We start from the raw sequence: 20,938 nt of genomic DNA, 5'->3' as shown, positions 1-20,938 counted from the left end.
CCAGCGGTGTTAAAAGTTGAAAAGATTTCAACTTGCTCTCTCAACTGACATCTTTTTACTGCCAGAGAGGTAGACCCACGGCTCGGCACTAAATCATCTGAAGTACCGATAGCTTCAGGGACTGGAGGTGTTTACATTTTCTCTCTACCATCACAACGCGCTGCTAAACTGTTGCAAGGGGGATGCTAGCGAGAGATCATGTGATCACGTCATGTGATCACGTCATGTGATCACGTCGGCCCACTAGTGGTGTGACTGAATCCTGCCATGCTGTAGAGAGCGCTGCTGCACCGTGTATTAAGTGGATGTGAGGAGTTTCCGCGTGCGTTTCAATATTTTTGGCGAAGTAATTTAAATACTCGATAATGGAAATTTGCACATCATCAAAACAACAATGACGATATTATCACAAACAATATATATCGCCCACCTCAAGCAAAAAGTAGTGCATATATGGACATTTTATATTGAATAGTTGGAAGTTTTGCATTTTACACCTAGAATTTGGACAGTCCAGACACATGTCCAGGATTGTAGCCGAGTGTGTCTGGGTTCTAGAGTTTAGGACGGAGGGATCCGACCACAGGCTTGTCTGAGCAGAACTCTTTCCACCAGGACGGCCGTTCCAGCACCTGGTTGCCCTGCATCACCGTTGACCACAGGTTCTTGTAAAGCTGAGTGAAGGAGACACAAGGAGAGGAGTCAGAGGAGAAGGTTTTATGTGCTCACCGTTAAAAAAAATAAAATCCAATCCATTTCTAGTCTTCTGTTTCTTGTAACTAATTCCAGCCCCTGACCTGCAGCACAGGCACACGAGTCAGATGTATCCAACCCTGTTAACACCCCTCTCTGAACTGTCAGTGTCTTGCTCTAAAAATCACATAACTGTGTCCAAGTGCCCCATTAGCTGTCTTATTTACAAATGTTTTTGGTAGATTTTTTGCATAGTTATTATTCTCCAACAGGGGATCAATAAAAGAACATCTATCTTATCTTAAAGTTATTACAACCCTCCCCCGGCAGCGACTGTCAAATCTGACAGTTTTGTGGTCTGCCATTCAGAATTATCATTGTAAACTGTGTATATGCAGTGCTAGATTTGAAATCTGAGATACTTAACAACAGTAAGAATCAGTTAGCAAAAGGACATCTCCTTCATGCCATAGTTTGATATAAAGAGTCTGACCCCTGAATAATCTAAGTTGTCATCATCACTTCCTGTCCAACCAGACATCAAAAACCTGCAGTCAAACAGCCAGTTGGATCCGCACCAACCACAATTAGAAGCAATGCTGTCATCTTGAGTATACTATAAACATACCCCTGACCTTCCAAATGTCATACCCATTCCAGATTTCAGACCAACACAAACAGATCTGGTGAATTATGGCTTGGAAGCTTTATTTGTATGTGACCGCAGATGAACCAGAAGTTTGTTTGTGGTTACATTTCAGTTAATCTGGGTTAATGAAATTCTGGGGAGTGATGCACAACAGGATGGTCTACTGAGAAACTCAGCTGAGTAACATTGGTATTTCTGCTTTATTATATTGTTTATGTTATGATGTTTTTGCTAAATGGTGTTGTTGTTACAAGTTTACAGGAAGGGATGTGAGAAGGACGTAACACATGACCATGGTCAAGCTGGATTGAACGTATGTTTTTGTGTATATTGTGCCAGGATCTCTATTCCTCTCAGTGGAACTACTAATAGTTAGTTCTAATACAAAGTTTACTACTAGCTTTATTGTTGTGTGAGGTGTTTTTCTATTATTTTTTAACTTCAAATGTGTTTAAACCATTGACATATAAAAAATGGACTTCGTGTCTACACTTCCTCCCACTGTGCAAAGAAAAAAAGCCAAAATATCTGGCCACTGCCATCTTTCGCCGTTTAGAGCCAGAGTCTGCGCAGTGACCAGGGTTGGCATCGCAGTATTCAAGTCCCGCCCATATGCCTGGCTGACTCAATTGGGAGTAGGGCTCAGCTTTCAATCATGATGTGAAACCCTCTTTTTATACCTTCAAATAGGTAATTAAAACCAAACTGCTGATAAAAATGAACACTTGAGCATACATCAGCGTGATAAGAACTACCTAACCAGTTGGTCTTATCTGCTAACATGGAGGCAGCAGGCTTTATGACCTATACTGCAGTCTGCCACAAAGGGGAGATGGAGATGTTCTGGCTTCATTTTCGGAGAGCTGTCATGTCATCTATCCTTATATATGTTGATGGTTAAAACCTCTGGGTTGATTGCAAGAATGGCCTATGTTTCTGTTATTCTTTGTAATAGCATTGGAAAAACTTATTTGCAGATGATAAACTATATTATTAATGGTAAAGAATCTTATTTATTATTTAATTCCAGTTCTCATGGAAACAAATGTTTTTCAATATATACAGGATCAACTGGCATAATCAGAAGCAATGCCTAAGTCAGCTTCTTGCACCTCAGAAATGTTCACGTTTTTAAATTTAATGATTTAAAAAAAGGTCCAAAAGATACAGAAAACTTCCTTTCCTGGTAGTGCATTTTTAACATACTTCTGTCCGTTAGTTTTCCACCCTTCTTCTAATGCTTAATTTCTGACTTCATCAATAATTTAGACACCCAGACAGACCCTTTTGTATGATTTCAGTCAGTCAGAAGTCAGTGGTATTTTTATTTTTAGGTTTTATTATTAAACTATAAACATTCTCAAACTTGACGAATATTACAGATGAAACATCTAGGACCAATTTTGCTGCAAAATAAACCAGACAAATCCTGAAGCTGACAGAATACAGTGTGGGTGTCTATGCTATTTCTTAGGCAAAACAAACATTAGTTGAGCCTTCTTACAAAAAAGAACCTTCTCAGACAATGTAGAGAGGGCCATCATCAACAACTGTCAACACAATTTATGACTTTTTTTTTTTAAGCAAACACAACGCTGTGTGTGTTTTCCTGGAAGAGGGAGAGACCGCAGCCAATGCTCTACAGTCTTCTTCCAGTAATGAGACTTAACCTCAGAGTGGGACAACATGGGAGTGACTGAGAGGCAGCTACGTGGCTTATTATTGAGTCACTGTGATGAGTGTTGGTTTGTGTGCAGTTTACAGTTCACCATAAACGCAAACATATAACATATAATTTATCTATAATTTGGCAATATTGTTCTTAAATTTAATATAAATAAAGCATGTGGAATTGAATTGACAAAAAGCTGTTCATAACTAAGCGTCGTATGGAGTCTGGAGTGTGCCATAAGAAACTATTACAAATCGTGTAATTAATGGTCAGTGTGTAGGATTTAGAAGCATCTAGAGGTTTAGTTGCAGATTGCAGCTTACAGAAGTTAAACAGAATCTAGCTTCATATCTGACCAGCACTGCCTAGTTTGACAGTTTGATCTGAGTTTGGTGCGTTAAGCTGGACGCACTCACTGAGAATGACCTGTCAATCACAAGGTAGCCCCGCCCTAAAGCATACCCTGCTTTATCGTCTTTTTTACTCTGAATGGGACCAGAATTTACTAAATGAACATCATGCTGTATGGAAGAAGACTTGAAACTAGATATTGAGACCATAAACTCATTAGGAAACTGTTTACTGAGCTTGTAAATCAAGTCAGAAGAAGGGTAATGTCCAGACTCAATACTATCAGACTTCTGTTTTGCAGCCAATAGAGCTTCTCCCTGCTGGCCATTAGAAAGAATGCGGGTTGAAGACACTTCTGTGTTTGCTTCACTTGACAGACCCGAAAGCTCTGTCCACTAATTATATAATGTCAATGATTCTCACCAGATATGTTTTTTTCTCAAAGAATAATCATAAACTTTACCACAATTCCCTTCCCCGTCAACAGCACTCAACATGTGTTGGTATGACATGACAATTCTTGCGTTATTTATGCCTACGACAAAAAAAGGTTTTACTGGAGGTATAATTATGTGTTTATATGTCTTTACCTGTCCATCTGCATTGCCAATAGGTGAGTTTAGAATGAAATCAGGAGGTGCAAAAACATCCACTAATGCTACTGCATCATCCTTCAGCTGGAGGGAAAACAGAGAGAGAGAGGATAGGTTGAGCTTAAAGTCAGAATCTACCAGAACCATAATTTCATCATTCAGCTTTATGAAGACAGGAAGTGAGGAAGGGAGCTGTGGCTCAGAGGCAGAGCGGGTCATTCCTTAATCAGAAGGTTCAATCCCCGGCTCCTGGTGCCACATGTCGAAGTATCCTTGAGCAAGATACTGAACCCCAAATTGCTCCTGATGCTGTGCATCAGTGTGGGAATGTGTATGAATGTTAGTTTCTGTTCAATTGACTTTGCCATCACTGAGTGAATGTGTATGAAAGGGTGAATGTGGCACGTAGTGTAAAAGCGCTTTGAGTGGTCGGAAGACTAGAAAGGTGCTACACAAGTACAGGTCCATTTACCAATTGCAATAAACACTATACAGTGTAAGTAAGAAATACAATAAAGAGGATGGTACATTACACTTTGTTATCTGCATTTATCTGCAAGGCTTTCAATTCATTAATTAACTGCTGAAAGTTCCATTTTGAAGTACTGACCCTGCTTCGCAGGTCTTCTGTAACCCCTTTCTTAAGTCAAGGCAGGGCAGGGCAAATAAGAGGGACATGGACATCAGACAAAGAGTGAGAAGGACAGAGAGACACAAAGCCAGATGTCTCTGTACCTGGGAGCAGAGAGTGAGAATGGCCATCTGGACCAACTCTGGGGGCTTCTCTCCACTCAAGTAATTACCTGTGCAGGAACAAAACTGTGTCACAAATATCAATACAGTGGAATGTGTTGCCTGGATTTATGCATGCAGTATGTCGATTACAGTACATACCCTGGTACAGTGTAGCCATGTAGTTGCTGAGGCTCCACAGCCCATAGAGCGCACACAGCTTGCTCAGGACAGGTCTGAGACCAGCTGGTGTGTCCTGATCTGTAGTCAGCTCATGAAACCTCTGGAGGCAGTTGTGTTCAATGTAAGCCAAGGCCAGGGAACGGCAGTAGTAAACCTAAATGTGCGCACACACATACACATACACACACACACACACACACACACACACACACACACACACACACACACACACACACACACACACACACACACACACACACACACACACACACACACACACACACACACACACACACACAGTGGGGACATTGTATTTCTGTTATAAACTCAGGTGAAGTACAACATTACACCACTATTAAATCAAATCTAACCACGTCTCTCTGCATTTGCAAGAATCCACCAGACCTGAATGAAAACAACTAATCAGAGCCCAGAGAGAGAGTTGATTGTTGAGTCTCTTTCCCAGGGTGTCAAATACCAAAGTTGGAAATGAGACTCAACAATCAACTATCTTTCTCTGCTTTGATTGGCTGTTTTCATTCAGGGTGGGTGGATTCTTGCAATGGGCAGATAGAATTGGTTAGGGCATAAAAAAAAAGGACTAAATTACTTTTCCCAGATCTAATAGTTGAAGTCTGTCCCCTGTAGACTTCTCTATCAAGTTTTAAAGGTGTATTAACGATGGTCCAAACTGATGTGAAACTGCATACTGCATATAAACCCCCCCCCCGATTTATGCTACTTTGACACAAATGTATCACACTACATGGAGCTCAACCTTCTTGGACTTGACTAATCAGACATGTCAAAATAACCATCATGCTGCACATGCACACAATTCTCCTGAGACTGTTAAATTGCTACAATGAAGATTATTACACCTCATATTAATGCTCACAAAAACAAGTCAATTAAATTACTACAGCCAGTGACACACACATTTCCCAGAACCACAACACACACCCGTCTGACACTGTAACCTCCAGCCTGCATCTGTGACATGAATAACACAAACCAGATGATGACAGACACTTATTTCTGTATATAACTCGCTGGCCAGGAGACCCGACATGAAGGGAAAAAAATGTATTATGACATAAGTGCAGTGGTGTGTGTGTGTGTGTGTGTGTGTGTGTGTGTGTGTGTGTGTGTGTGTGTGTGTACCTGGCTGTTGTTACGGGCCTCAAACTCATCCTTTCCTGAGGCCCTCTGCTGTTCTAGTCTCTTCTGGCTCTGCTCCAGCAGGAAACACACCAGCCACTTATAGGCCGCCAGTGGCACTGATATGATCAACAAGGAATATACTTGCTGGGTTAAACTGACAAATACTCTACAATCAGTAGATTTTTGTTTATCGCAGATATTTAGATAGCTGGTTAAATCTAACAGTTCTCATGGCATAATTACAAGATGTGTTGCCCCACACACATGCAGTTTATTGATCAAACAGGAGCTCCAGGCTAGACTTTTTGTTTGTGTGTCACTTCAGTTTCATTTTGTGTATGCATTTAAGGTAGGATTGCAAAAATAATGGGCTTATTCAATTCAATTCAATTTTATTTGTATAGCGCCAATTCTTAACAGAAGTTATCTCAGGACACTTTCCAAATAGAGCAGGTCTAGACCGAACTCTTTATAACACTGAACTCCTTATAACTAAGGTAAGAGGTTGATAATGTATTCCATTGGATAGACTAAGGTTATGTTATTAGTGATGGTCAGTTTTGCATGGGAAATTGGTGAAGAGACAATCTATCTGTCCACACAGTTAATATTCCATATTGTGGACATGACCTGATTAGCAACAGGTTATACATGCACCAAGCAGCTTTTAACTGGAGGTATGAATTAAATACATTTAAAAATACAACCATTATAATGACACACAGATTACTTACTTCTGATCTCATTTTCACTTCAGAGATTTGACCTACACAATGTTTATCTGTGCTTTTTCTGAAAACCACACATTTATTACAAAAACAGATCTTCCTGTTGATACCGCATTGACTTCAGTTAGATCTTTAAAGGGAATAATCCCTTCTCAATTATAGTTTCATCATGACCCTGACAAGCTCAAATATTAGAATACCTGCAGAGTCCATACACTGCTCCATCGTTCTTGCTGTGAACTTGCTTTCCAGGATCTTTTGGGAGTCATCCAGAAAATCCACAGTGTGAAGTGGAGACTCAATCCGCACACCATCTGAAACAACACAGCAGCTAAAACTCAAACAGAGTTCCTGTGCTCATCCTTAGTATGCAGTTTCTATATCTGTAGCGTGATAGCTACCTTCATTCTATTTTTATTTTATTTATTTATTTATTTATTTTGGGGGGGGGGACTTTTATTGCTTTAATTGATTGACATCTGAAGAGTGACAGGAAAGGGGGGAGAGAGGGGAATGACAAGCAGCAAAGTGGTTGGCTAATTGGCAATCCCATGGAAACGGATTGATTTTGCTCTGAAATTTCGCAGTTTGAAATGCTGATGGCTGGGCCTTAACTGTTGTTGTAAACGGTCCAGAAATTGACATAAAAATGGCAGGCGCATGAGCAGTAGTATGAATAATAATATTAATAATCAATAATAAATATGATCAGCAATAGGCACAACCCTTGTGCAGAACACAACTTTGAGTAGCCTTCATATCTCATACTGACAACAATAAAACCGTGTAGTGCACAGTGGACTGACCATGGTGTTTAGCGTTCAGCCAGCCGAGCAGGTAGTTGCTGGTCTGTTGCAGCAAGACATTGTTGTCTCCTTCATATGTACAGTTTGGATCATTGTCATTACGCAGATCACCCAGCCGGTTCACTGAAAGAGAGAGAAAACAAAGGTAGTTAGGCTTCTGTGTGTATTTGTGTGTGTGTGTGTGTGTGTGTATGTATGTATCTTATTATCATTGCATTATTTTTACTTTTTAATCATCTTACATTTTCTGGACCGTCAGTTGTGCAAAATGTGCTTTTCTATTGGTTAATATATCTAACTTGAATTTGTACTTTATATTATCCACAGTCATTATTATAATTATCATTATTATACCTTACATTTGCTAACTATCTTTCTAAAGTACCTCTCTGACATATCTAATTAAAGTATCTATTTATGGTATCTAAAGTATCTGTCTGTCTGTGACTTACTGGCCAGGTATCCATGTCCACCGCAGGCCTCCCTGCACTCCTGGATCCCCCTCTGAGCGATCCATGAGCCCAGTGGTTTACTAGTGCAGCCTATGGCATGGATCTCTCTGCCCAGCTCTGCCTGGAAAACACATACAGCAGACAAATAAGACTCTACTTTATACAGTATGATAACTCCAGATGTAGAAGCACATATGCATGTTTACTGACTTGTCTTTCACTCTTGTCCCTCATTATCAGACCAATCTGGAACTCAACAAAGTTCATGAAGATGGATTTAGAGAAGTGTTCAAGAGCATATGCTGCTGCCAGGTATGGGATCAAACGCCATTGCTGAAACAACAAACGACAATATCTTTAATTTGTGGAATTTGGAAAGATCTACAGCCACATTAAAAAATTGAAATTTACATAAATAACAAAAATATACATGTTGCAATGTGGTTTTAGATACCTGTAACTCTGATAAAATACTCATTCTGACCTGTAACTGGTACTCCAAAACAGGAATCTCTTCTTCGTCTTTGGGTCCAAACTGTCTCCTGGTGGCTGAGAAGCGGATGGCTACAGTCAGAGCCAGCTTCAGGTTGACCAGAGCCATCCTGGTGATGGACACCCTGCCACCTGACAGGGCACCCAGAGATGTCCCAAAACGCTTGTTGGGGTCCTGAACATGAAAGACACAAAAGATGTGAAAAAAAAAACAGAAAGCGTAGTGAATATATATACACTGCAAAACAAATGATTCATAATGACATGCATCAATTCTCCTGGTTTCATCAAAATCCAAAGACTTTGGTGTTTGAACAATAAAAAAGTCCAGAATGCCTGTGTTTCTCAGGAACTCCTCAGTTAGGAATCTTGTTTCCCTTTAATCAGTTTTCGAGTGTATCTTTAAATTACCTGGCTTCACTGAGACTAAAACTGGCCGTCCTGGATAACCAGTACCACAAAGCTGGTTATCAACTGACTCAGTTAACTCAGGGTTTTCCAGTCAGTGTGTTCGTGTGAAAGAGGTGGAATTATTAATTACAAGTGACATCATCAGCCATCAGTTAAGTAATTCATCTGTAATTAGATACCTGTTGGAAAATTGGATTAAAACAGCAGCAAACATGACATGTAACAAGATGAAATGTAGACAATATAAACACAAAACTAGAATAGCTTACAAAGCTGTAAAATAATTTCCAAAAGATTAAAACTAAGGCTACAGCTATAAGTAAGCCCAAGAATTATAATATAAGTTTTTAGTATATAGTAAGTACTTTTTTGCTTTTTTTGTCTGATGAACAAAAGACTGAAGATTTACAGGATGAATTCATGGGAGCTGAACAGTGTGTGTGGATTATCTGTGAGATCTCACAAAAGACAACAGAGGGTTATAGCTTAAAATTATTGTCACCAAGTCGCCACATGTTTTTCTGCAGTGATGAAATAATTCTAAAAAAGCAACAGCACTCTTCAAAATAATAATCTTTGCACAATTAAAACACTGCTTTGTACCAAGCAGCTGTCTCTACTCTTTAGTCTTACCAGAAGCTTGTAAAAATGGCATCATTAATAAGATAGCAAGATTTAAATTAGTGCTGTCAAATGATTAAAATATTTAATCGCGATTAATCGCATTAATGTCATAGTTAACTCGCAATTAATTGCACATTTTTATCTATTCTTAATGTCCCTTGATTTCTTTTTGTCCCATTATTTTTTCTCATTTTAATGCTCTTATCAACATGGAAAAGTGGATCGGCTTGCTTTGTGCAGATGTTGTTTTTATTGAAAAATCATCCATTGTCGCCTGGCTTTGATGAGGGGGCGGAGAATTCGCATCAGCTGTGTGCTTGGCCATCAAGTGGTATTTCAGACTGGACGTGCTGCGATGATAGCTCAGTTCACAACGACAAAACACACAGATCACTTTGGTCTTGTCAATGGAACCATTTGGCAACTTTTTAAAAGTAAACTTTCCATTCAGAATATTATTGGCATCCATTTCAGTGTCTTGCGCTCGCCATCTACTCAAAACGTAACGTCTACTACTCTTAAACAAGTGTGTGCGGCGTGCCTGTTGTTTTGTTTCCAGTCTAACTAGATCCAGTGTGGTGTTGTAGTTTTTCTAACGTTACTAGTTGTTGCAACAGCATGTGAAAAAAACTACAAAGTGTGCTAGGCCAAAAAGAACGTTAATCTTGCAATAAAAAAAATGTACGCCGTTAAAATGGGTTTGCGTTAACGCAGTTAATAACGCGTTTAACTGACAGCACTACTTTAAATGTAAGAATATGCAAATATGCGACCCATTGGTGTGGTAAGAGCCAATGTCTTATCCTGTAGTATAGTCTTTACATTATATTTTCCTGTATGGTGTCATACATTTGTACTGTGTTTTGAGATAATTATTTTGAATGCATTTGAATAAAGTGTAATTTGAAATTCATTCAGATTTTTTGACTTTTTGAAGTGACAACACAGCTATAATTGCCATTATGTATTTAGTTTGATCAACATTCCTGCTGTTTATTAAACATTTTGTTTAAAACCAGAGAGGACCTGGAAGCCTGGAACACATACACTGGAGATCAAAATTAGAGAACAATCTACAATTTCCTAAATGTCAAGGTCACTGCTTAGTCCTATTTGAAATGATCCAAACCGGAGTAAAATAGCAGTATTTTAGGCATATTTCATGAGTTACATATGCTCTGAAGCACAGTATAAAAAACTTAAATGAGATATTTGAAAAAGAACACTGATCAAAATTAGACAACACTTTCAGATATCTCCCAGTTATTGGTGTTAATCTGGCACCTGGTGCTAATTTCCTTAATTATCTGACAAACCTCATTTAACTTGCAGCCTAACTTTCCAGTTTTCACTGACTTTGCAAGATGGTGAGCCATTCTAAAGTGACTGAAACCCTTTGGCAGCAGGTTGTCCAGATGAAGGCCAAAGGGATGACTATCAGTCATAGCAAGAGAAGTTGGTCGTTCCCAATCTGTGATTTCTAGAATATTGCATTTTTACAATGTCACAAACTCATTCAAGTCCCCCAAGAAGGCTGGTCATCCACGAAAGACAAATGCAAGAGAGGACAGGTAAATGCAGAGAATCTCAGTCGGCAATCGGTTCAACGCTGCAGCTGGAATTGCTCGCATGTTCGATGCTGATCAGGGAACTGTGGAACAGACTGGAAGAAGAGTGGACCAGAATCACACCAGAGCAGTGTGAGAGACTAGTGATGTCCTGTGGCCCCAGATGTGCTGACATCATTCAAAGCAACAGCCTGTACACTTCCTACTAATTTGGTTATTTTGTAAAACACTGTTCTAGTAGCATGGTACAGCCACAACAAAAACTCCTTCAAATGTTGAGCAATGAAGATTTCATTATTTCTGAAAAAATCACGTGTTCCTAAATTGTTCTTCAATTTTGATCTCCAGTGTATATATGCTTCCTTTAGGCAAAAATATTAGGAATGACTCCATCAACTTGCACCACTGTAGGTCAGTTGATGTTAGATCATAAACCAGAATATCAGTCACAAGTAACAAATCCATTTCAATTTGCATAATTTAATTTGAAAAAGTTATTAGCTACATGTCTGGTTACTGCAAAAAGTAGTGGAATTACAATAACATGTTACTCCCAACACTCACCGATAGCTGTAGAGCTGAGGGAAACTGTAGAGTTGGTAATTATTTTCTGTAGGTCTATCACTACAAGCAAAGACTGGTAAAATGTATTTAATAGTGCAGCTTTAAATTAACTTTAATTGGTGCTTGGAATGCCTCTGGAGTGCTTCCTTGGTCACTGGTAGAAATCTTACTAACCTTGAATGGCGTAACATAGCGGCCATCAGGAGTAACATCTCCAGTCTTATTCAGTAGATTCTCCTGAGGGATCCTTACATTGTGAAACAAAGCAAACCTGATGGAAAAAAGACAAAGAGAGACGAAATGTGAGAGTCAAGTCACCGGGTCGCTTTAAATTGTCATTGTGCAGTGTCAAAAAGGAGCATCTTCCTTGTAAACACAGGAGTCGATAGCTCAAGTTTGTTCCTGGTGTTAATATTTGCTCAAACAACGGTCGAGTGTGAAAATATATTGACTGACTAATTCCCCGACATTCGTCATTTTTTTTTCTTCAAATCAGACAGGACTGTTTTGTTTTGAACTAGTGATATTTTAATTGGATCAATTACTTAAACAATCTATTTCTCAAGCATGGCATGCATATTAGGAATTGAAAATGGTGTGGCTTGCTCCATATTTTGCATCGTGTGTCTACCCTGTATTGGACAGCCTATTTAATAATGCCGTGTTGGAAGTTACTGCTTTGATAAAATCAGTGTGTTTTAGTTTCAGTCTCGAATGTTTCCCAGAGTCCCAGAGACATTCCTCTACTACAAACTATGAATGTAGCTCCATCTAGTGGCTTTACTGAGGCACTGAAGAGCATATGCTGCTGCTTCACATGACCATTGCATGGTGTTAAAAACCACAGCAATTTGAATCTTAACATAGTTTGCACCAATTCTGAGCTATCTAAACATAATATGCATAATAGGTAACTTGTATTGGACTTGAATCAAACTCTTTACTCTTTACAAACTATTAATGTTGCTGAAATGTCTGCATTACTGAATGACTATTGTGGGAAAGGGAAAATTATGAGTTACAATATGTTATCAGTAGTGCTGTCAGTTAAACGCGTTATTAACGGCGTTAACCCAAACCCATTTTACGGCGTCAATTTTTTTATCACGAGATTAACGTTCTTTCAACAACTAGTAACGTTAGAAAAACTACAACACCACACCGGATCTAGCTAGACCGGAAACAAAACAACAGGCACGCCACACACACTTGTTTAGGAGTTGTAGACGTTATGTCTTGAGTAGATGGCGAGCGCGAGACGCCGAAATGGATGCCAATAATATTCTGAATGGAAAGTTTACTTTTAAAAAGTTGCCAAATGGTTCCATTGACAAGACCAAAGTGATCTGTGTGTTTTGTCGTTGTGAACTGAGCTATCATCGCAGCACGTCCAGTCTGAAATACCACTTGATGGCCAAGCACACAGCTGATGCGAATTCTCCTCCCCCTCGTCAAAGCCAGGCGACAATGGATGATTTTTCAATAAAAACAACATTTGCACAAAGCAAGCCGATCCACTTTTCCATGTTGATAAGAGCATTAAAATGAGAAAAAATAATAGTACAAAAAGAAATCAAGGGACATTTAGAATAGATAAAAATGTGCAATTAATTGCGATTAATTGCGAGTTAACTATGACATTAATGCGATTAATCACGATTAAATACTTTAATCGTTTCACAGCACTAGTTATCAGTTTATGTTTTGTGTATTATTGTATTTGTTTTTGGTTATTCAAAGTTGGAAACACTACTGCAGATACTCGGTGCCGACTTAACATGTTTTATGACTCATGGTTGATTTCCTATGGTAATATTTCAGCCACGTAAAGCTTGTTAAATTTCAGGTCTGTAGATGTCCAGTTGGACAACTGTACACATTGAGACACTGTACTGGCATTTGTATTCATATTATATGGTTTTGATGTCATTATACACATGATCAAAGGAATGCATCTTTCATTCAAAAACTCCCCTTTTACATTGGCAGCAAAACCATTGTAACTCACCAACACTGCTTTGTTGGGAAAAGGACATAGTGGGGCCCCTTCCACAATTGGCAAATAGTATGGAATACCTCAATAATTAAAAGTTTGTCATATATACACTACTCACAAAAAGTTAGGGATATTCCACTTTCGGGTGAAATTTAATGAAAATGTAAAAAGTTGATGCTATAGTGATATTATATCATGAAAGTAGGGCATTTAAGTAGAGAAGTTCAAATTAAGATCACCTGGAAAGGTTATAGTGCATTTTATGTACATTCTGAAATTTCATCCGAAAGCCGAATATCCCTAACTTTTTGTGACTAGTGTAGAATTATTCAAATGGAAATTTTCAGAAGACATTTATTACCCCATTAAAATTTAATAGAATGGATGAGAGACAAATGCTGGCATGGCTGCAGTAAAAGATACACTATGTGAATGTCAATACTGCAGTAAATTCCCTCTGGTCAGTCGTAACAAATGCTCTTACCGAAATCCTCCATGTTGATGTTCCTAAATGTCCCATGCAAGAATGTATTATTATTAAATTAATTATAAATGTATTTTTATTAAACATTTTACTTGAACTCCATAATGGATTATGTGTAGTGGTTTATAATGCAGTAGTAAGGTTCTCATAGATCTTTTCTATAACTAACACACACACACACACACACACACACACACACACACACACACACACACACACACACACACACACACACACACACACACTCTCTAAGTATTATTGATACCACCATTTTTATATAGCTTTCTCTGTCACTGTAAAAAGCCGTTATGCATCAGATTGAGGGGGGAAAAAATGCTCTTCTTGCAAAAGAAAGCAACAATAATAAGCCTTCCTTTGCCATCACCTACCCGTTATCCAGTCCGTTCTGGCCCAGCTTCTTGCCCATGTCTCCAACCAGCACACCAGGCAAAGCTAGCAAGGTCTTGGAATCTCTCACCTGCAGCACAATAGTTATACATTAACTGGATGTGATATATGGTTCTCAGTGTGTCCTAATCTGAGTGCATCATTAAAACAATGTGCAGTTTCCTCTAGTCCACAATGACACAGTATGATCTTGTTGATTTCAACATTATTAACCTTTCTATATATATATATATATTATATTTGACATAACATTTGAAGCATTCGACCAAAACTAAATTGGCTCGAGTTTGTTGTGATGGAACAAAAGAATAGCAGGTAGCAGGGAACCAAAGTGGGCGTGTCATATTCTTCAGGTCATTGTGCACTGTGTTTCGCCTCTGTTGATTATGCATCTGATCAACCAGAGCTTATTTGGTGAGTGAGTGATTAGGTTACACCATTGGTCGATTGAGTGTTGGAGTTTCCCCATTGGCCATTGCATTTTTGAAATGACTAGGCGTGAACACTAGTTATATACATTAACTCCAGATCCTATGAGTATAACCACAAGCAGGTTCATCCCTCACTTGTGCACTACATGGGCCCCACCTCGGTCTGACTTTGTGTGTAAGCTGGACGGAGACCCAACAATCGGCTTCCACAAACAGCTTTTTCATCAGCTAGTTAAAGGAACCAGTAGGGCCCACAGCTTAGAGGGCTGTGCCTACAGTATAGTACACCCTTCAACCATCTCTTGAGGTAAGAAGCAATAATACGGCCAGGGCCGTAACACAGCGCTTACACTTTCATCACTTAGACATCAGAAATGACCTTTCACCTGATTTCATTTGTTCCTTTTAATCAAACAAGCCAACATTTTAACTGCTTGAAGCAGAAGCACTTCTGTAACATTTCACAAAACTAAACATGTTGAGTCACTGAAACTGTTTCAAATGCTTTCACTGCAGGATTTCAGCAGTCAACACACATTTATTACTATAATATCAATATAATACTGTGTCTTCTGAGATACAGCGCTGTGCTGTAACATCAGATAACAGCGCCTGATAATGTAACCAGCTGCAACTTGGATGGGGATTGAAGGTCAAATCTTACCGGGACAACGAAGGAGTGCAGGCCGTGGCACACCTGGTCAGATGTGTAGAGCTGAGCGAACACCACAGCGTGGGTCGCAGTCTTACCCAGGTTCCCCACCCAGAACTTGGCGGCCTCAAAGTCCGGAGAGTTGATGATAAACTCCTACAGAGTAGAAATGTACTGCTTTTACCCCTTTTATGAAAATGTATGAAGGTTTGAGGTCCAAAACATTGTGAGGCAAGAGTTTTTTCATTCATTTTCAATTTATTTAACTCAACAAATGTTACCTGACCAAAAATAATTCAAATAAAACTGGGAAAGAGAAAAAATAACTAAAGCCCTATTGGCACGGGACTAGTATTATCAGGGGATATTATTTGTAATAATTGCTAAGGACATCTGTGATGATGCAAATCTGCCATGTAGTAGTTATTTATAACTTCCACCGCAAATTATCCTACTATAATTCAAGGTCCTGTGATTATATTAGTCCTGCATGAATTGGCATCTCCAATGGTAACTGTAGTCCTGTGCAATTAGGGCTTAGGCAACACATTCTTACTCTCAGTGGCGCTGTGGAGACTGTAGTTAGCCTCTAGCGTCAGTTTTACATGTGCATGGTTAAGCAAGCAATAATTAATATGTAATGTCTAGTCAAGTTAGTAATAATAGTTATGCAACGATTGGTCAGACTTTCAAAATAAAGCTTGCTGAGAAACATTTCACATTTTAGGAGTTTAAATGGTCACACTTTGGTTAGGGTTAGGTACAAAAACTACTTGTTTAGGTTTAGGAAAAGATTGTGGTTTTGGTTCAAATAACTGTGTGTAACAGAGATTAAAAGAAGTCAAAGTACATCCTTACATACATTTCTTCTGTCATGAGCCAAATATATTGCCATTTAACATCCATTACAAACATATTTTGTTGTGTAGTGTGTGTGCTGACCTGGGTGGAGGGGTCATGTGTTGCTGTGGTCCTCATGGCTCTGGTGTTGCTGCCGTGGCTCACCTCAGTCAGGGCAAAGCATCCAAACGTCTACAAACAGATGCAAATTCAAGTTCATGATGGCCTGCTGACTGTGTGAAAACTGGTGATTCTAACATCTTAGCAGCCACAGTCTGCACTAACAGCTCTGTGTAAATCTGTGGAGCAGTCATTTTAGCTGATTTGAGTTATCAATTTTTTTTTGCATTTTGGAACACTTGATTTGGAGCAGGGAAGTGGCATTATCACACTTCAAGATTAATTGTGGAAGCAAAGATTGTAATCACAAATATCATCTGACCACCTATTTATCCGTTTTCAGGGTAGTTTTGGAGAAAATAACTAAATCCAAAAGAATCCAAAGACTGGACATCATTCAGCACCTGCATCATGTATATCTAGTAGGGCAGGAAATGATTACATCACTATAGACCCTCACTACTCTGTATTCCCCGTTAGACAGAGATAAATCAATCACTGATACAACTGTAAAGTGGGGTCTAAAGTATAACACTATGTTCAACTCAAGCAGCAACCTGCGCCTATGGAAAGTTGATGAGGTCATTATTTGTCGGGGTTGACAATATCATAAAAGTTTGTTTTGATCAAGAAACTGCAAATGAAGCCATCACAGAAGTAACAAAACAACAGTACCTTCAGACCACTTCAGGCTGGCCCATGATAACCGTACAGGGGGTTCATTTTAATATAACTCACCTCTTTCAATTATATTAAGGCTTAAAGGTATGCATAATTAAGGGCGTGGACGCTTCAAGTGACAGGTGGGGGCTGTCACAGGCGGCTGTTTTCAGTAACCAGGCTTCATTCAACCGGCCTCAGTGCCACCCACACTGCACCTCTTTGCCCCTCACAAACCTATATGATGAGACTACGTCCATTTTTAATTATACAGTCTATGGCTGAACTCTTACCGTCATGTTTTCAGTGTTTTCAACATATTTGTTGTGTCTTCCTGATCCTGAGTTAGCAACAGTCGCTCCAAACATCTGAAACAGAAGAGATTTTTAACATCTTTTGCTGGGATGGAACAATGAGTAAAGTGGCCATGTGAGATAAGCTATGATGGTGACATGGGTCATTCCAAACTACAAATGACCTGTTTTGTGTAGGTTGGAGGATTAGCCGCACACTGGAATGGGCCAACTAATGAGCCAACTACAGGCACTAGCTAGAGACCAGTCAATTAAGGACTTCTATCATGCATTTCTTTGCTGGATAGGAGCAAGTACTCTCACACCACAGCCCCCAGTGCACACTTACCCCTCTGTTGAGAAAGAACTTGGCCCCAAGGGCCCAGTCATACATGCCCAGACAATCACTAAGGACCACAGTCTTCCAGGGGTTGACCATGGCCTCTTCTTTTGTGATGAAGTCGTAGCGGAAAAGCTGCTTTGCCCTGGAGATTTTTATCTCAAGCTTTATTTTCTAAGTACACAGGACGTTACTGGTGATAAAATAATTGAATTGTGCTGTATGAGTGAATTCACAGCGGATACAAAAGGTGAAACTTTCTGTTGATACCTGAGGAAGGTCAGCTCTCTCATTTTCTCCAAAGGGACGTCTTCACCGGGCCGACGGGCGAACAGAGGATCATTCTCCAGTGTCTTGAACACATGTTGCTGCACCGCACAGAAAAAGAGAAACATTAAGGTGACATAGGGTGCCATGTACAACTATTCACATTATTTAGACTTTTGATGTGTATGGCTACCTTGAATGCCAGCACTTCCTCTCCGTCTATGAACAGGAGCATGTCCTTCCAGTTGAAAGAAGTCTTTTTCCTGTAGATATCGAGCGGGCCGCTAGGAAGGTCTGCCACTTCATGGTGCATCTTCTTCCGTTCACTCTAAAGGGAACCAAAGTAAAATTACATCAGCATACAGTATTATCAATCTCGGGGTCGGGGCCCCACTAAAGGGTCATTACTATATTATTACATTATTATATTATTATATTTTGCTACAAAATTTGCGTCCATTTTTGGTATTTTTCTCAAATCTTGGATAATACTGGATAATTTGACCTTATCAGACTTCTAACATATCTACAAGAAATCATGTGATAAGTTTAAAGGGGAAATATCTCTTTGGTGAAACCAATGACAGTATATATAATGGACCGAGCTTCCGGGTCTGAAAAGTGAAGTCAACACGGAGGTGTCTGTAATCCTGCATTCTATGTAAAGGCCAGCAGAGGTACTGTAGCTCCATTGGCTGCAAAAAAAAAAAAACAATACCATGCACTCTATTGGAGAATGAGCTGACTCCTCACTTAATTTATGAGATCAGTAAACAGTTTCCTAACATGTTTATGGTCTCAATCTCTAGTTGCAAGTCTTTTTCCATACAGCTTTGTGTTCATTTCAAACTGTCAAACTAGGCAGTGCTGATCAAATGCAAAGCAAGATTCTGTTACTGCGTTGACTTTTTCTCTCTCTTTTCAAAAATATAATTTAGTGCACTGTGTAATTTGTAATACGAGATTGTGTGTGACCAGGCAAGCTGCCACTGTTTCTGTTTCTGTCAAAACTGTACTCCACAAACCAATGGGTGATCCTCACTTGAGTGGAACTGCTAACTCATCTGAAACATGACAAGGAGCTGCACAAGACAATGCTTTTTAATAAGGGGTCAAAACCCAACACTTTTAGAAGCCACTGGTTTAATCTTTAGCAATGCATTGTGTTTTATAAGCTCTTAGTGTTTCTTAGTGTAAAATATTAATCTGTCAAATAAAGGTAATGGAATAAAAAGTACAATATTTTCTCTTAATTATAGTAGCTGAGTTGAATTAAAGGACCAGCATGTAGGATCTAGTGCAAATTGCAACTCCCACCCTTCACCCTGGACCCTGCAGATAGTTTCAGTTTTCTGTGCCCAGGTTTTGAGATGTTCTCCCTTAAACCTCTGGCAAACCACAGTATATGTCAGATATGATAAAAGCCTCCAGCACGAGAAGATTTATCTATAAAACAAAAAAACATATGCACGTTTATTTCAATTCAAAGTAACCTTTGTAGTTGAGCTGCTATCAATGCAGAGCAGAGTTCAAGGTTGGGTCTGTTCTCTCAGGTTAGCTAACTAATGTTACACAGCACGGTTACACTGGTAGGAGGCCAAAACAAGTGACTGATATTAACCCTGCCTGGTCAACATAAAGCGACAACCTTCACTTGGAACAGCAGCCCCTCAACCAGCTTGTCTTTCCACTATTAAAGCAGCTGTTGAGTTGAATGTGGTCGACTCACTACCGGAACAGAAGAACTTAACGTTAGGTCTTTGTAAACAACAGACACTGACTTACTGTGTTATATCTTACCTTACAGCTCTGTCTTAACTCCCTGTTGATATCTGCTCTCTTCTTTGACTTCGTGTCGTCTGAAGTCTGCGTACAGGAGCTGTGTGTCAAAGGTACCTCCAGCCGCTTCCCCTTTTCCAGCAGGAACAATAACACTTCCTGTCCGCACCCTTCAGAGTAAGAGCACGCTCGTCTTTGGCTGCGTTTCATTAGTATTTTTTTTTTTTTTTTTAATTAATTTGGGAGCAGGGTTGATAAGTCTATCTATTGTTTTAAATACGAATATGGGATTGTGCTGGTTACTGGTGATTATGGTAGGTTAATAAAGTAGTTGCCTCTTCCATTTGTTTGTTGTAAGAAGTCAGAAGGTCCTTCATATACAAAAAGTGGACGTGTCATTTTGTCTTTTTCCATCTCCTTTCTGGCCTGTCTTAAGAGGTTTTTGCAGTTGATTTCAATCTGTGTTTTCCACTGGTCCACCTCAGTCATTACACACATGATCTGAGGAAAGTTATTTCATTTAAATACTGCCCTTTTAAGGTATGAGCCCCCAATAATATGTATTAAGGTTTACCAGAGTGTTATGTATATATGTATATGTGCTGATGAAACATGATGCATTTTTAATGCATACTAGCCTTTAGCAGTGCTAACTACAACATTGATGATAGAGAGTCACTTAGTAGCTGTGCAACTCTGTAACTGTCGCACTGTGTAGGCTAACCAAACTTGGGTTTGACATCCTTGGATGTGCATTTTTCAGTACCACTTTCACATAAAAGGTGCTTATTAAAAATGTGACTTAAAGATTCAGTAAAAAAAGCTGTGAATAATTTTGGTTTTGCTTGAAGGATAAACATTGGCCTAGAGAGATCTTGGATTAAAATGTGCTTGGCCATGGTCTCCTTTCAGACTTACACTCTTAAGGATTTTAGGTACTGGGTTTTACCTTTTTATTTCAAAGGCGGTGGAGCTCTACTCTGCTT

General features: G+C 39.3%; 1 protein-coding gene and 1 long non-coding RNA gene across 4 annotated transcripts in view; both read right to left on the bottom strand.

The window, feature by feature from the left end:
• Window positions 1-20,938, bottom strand: part of LOC127349486 (uncharacterized) — a 228,663-nt gene that overhangs the window by 67,246 nt on the left and 140,479 nt on the right. The gene's annotated exons all lie outside the window — the stretch shown is intronic.
• acox3 (acyl-CoA oxidase 3, pristanoyl) lies at window positions 199-20,177 on the bottom strand. 2 transcript variants are annotated; one of them, XM_051429593.1, is made up of 19 exons: window positions 19,974-20,177; window positions 18,367-18,501; window positions 18,177-18,274; window positions 17,916-18,051; window positions 17,567-17,641; window positions 16,596-16,685; window positions 15,666-15,809; window positions 14,552-14,640; window positions 11,857-11,953; window positions 8,508-8,690; window positions 8,234-8,356; window positions 8,024-8,144; window positions 7,572-7,694; window positions 6,966-7,079; window positions 6,038-6,153; window positions 4,853-5,027; window positions 4,694-4,761; window positions 3,956-4,042; window positions 199-674 (listed from the first exon to the last, which is right to left on the bottom strand). In XM_051429593.1, exons 1-19 carry the CDS (start codon window positions 20,160-20,162, stop codon window positions 555-557), a joined length of 2,283 nt encoding a protein of 760 aa, XP_051285553.1. In that variant the 5' UTR covers window positions 20,163-20,177; the 3' UTR covers window positions 199-554. The 2 variants fall into 2 exon arrangements, 1 of the variants encoding a protein (XP_051285553.1); XR_007888355.1 differs by having other exon boundaries at window positions 656-674; window positions 4,569-4,761.

Source organism: Dicentrarchus labrax, unplaced genomic scaffold (assembly GCF_905237075.1).
Source record: "Dicentrarchus labrax unplaced genomic scaffold, dlabrax2021, whole genome shotgun sequence".
Taxonomy (NCBI): Eukaryota; Metazoa; Chordata; class Actinopteri; family Moronidae; genus Dicentrarchus; species Dicentrarchus labrax.
This window is presented reverse-complemented; position numbering and strand designations above follow the sequence as displayed.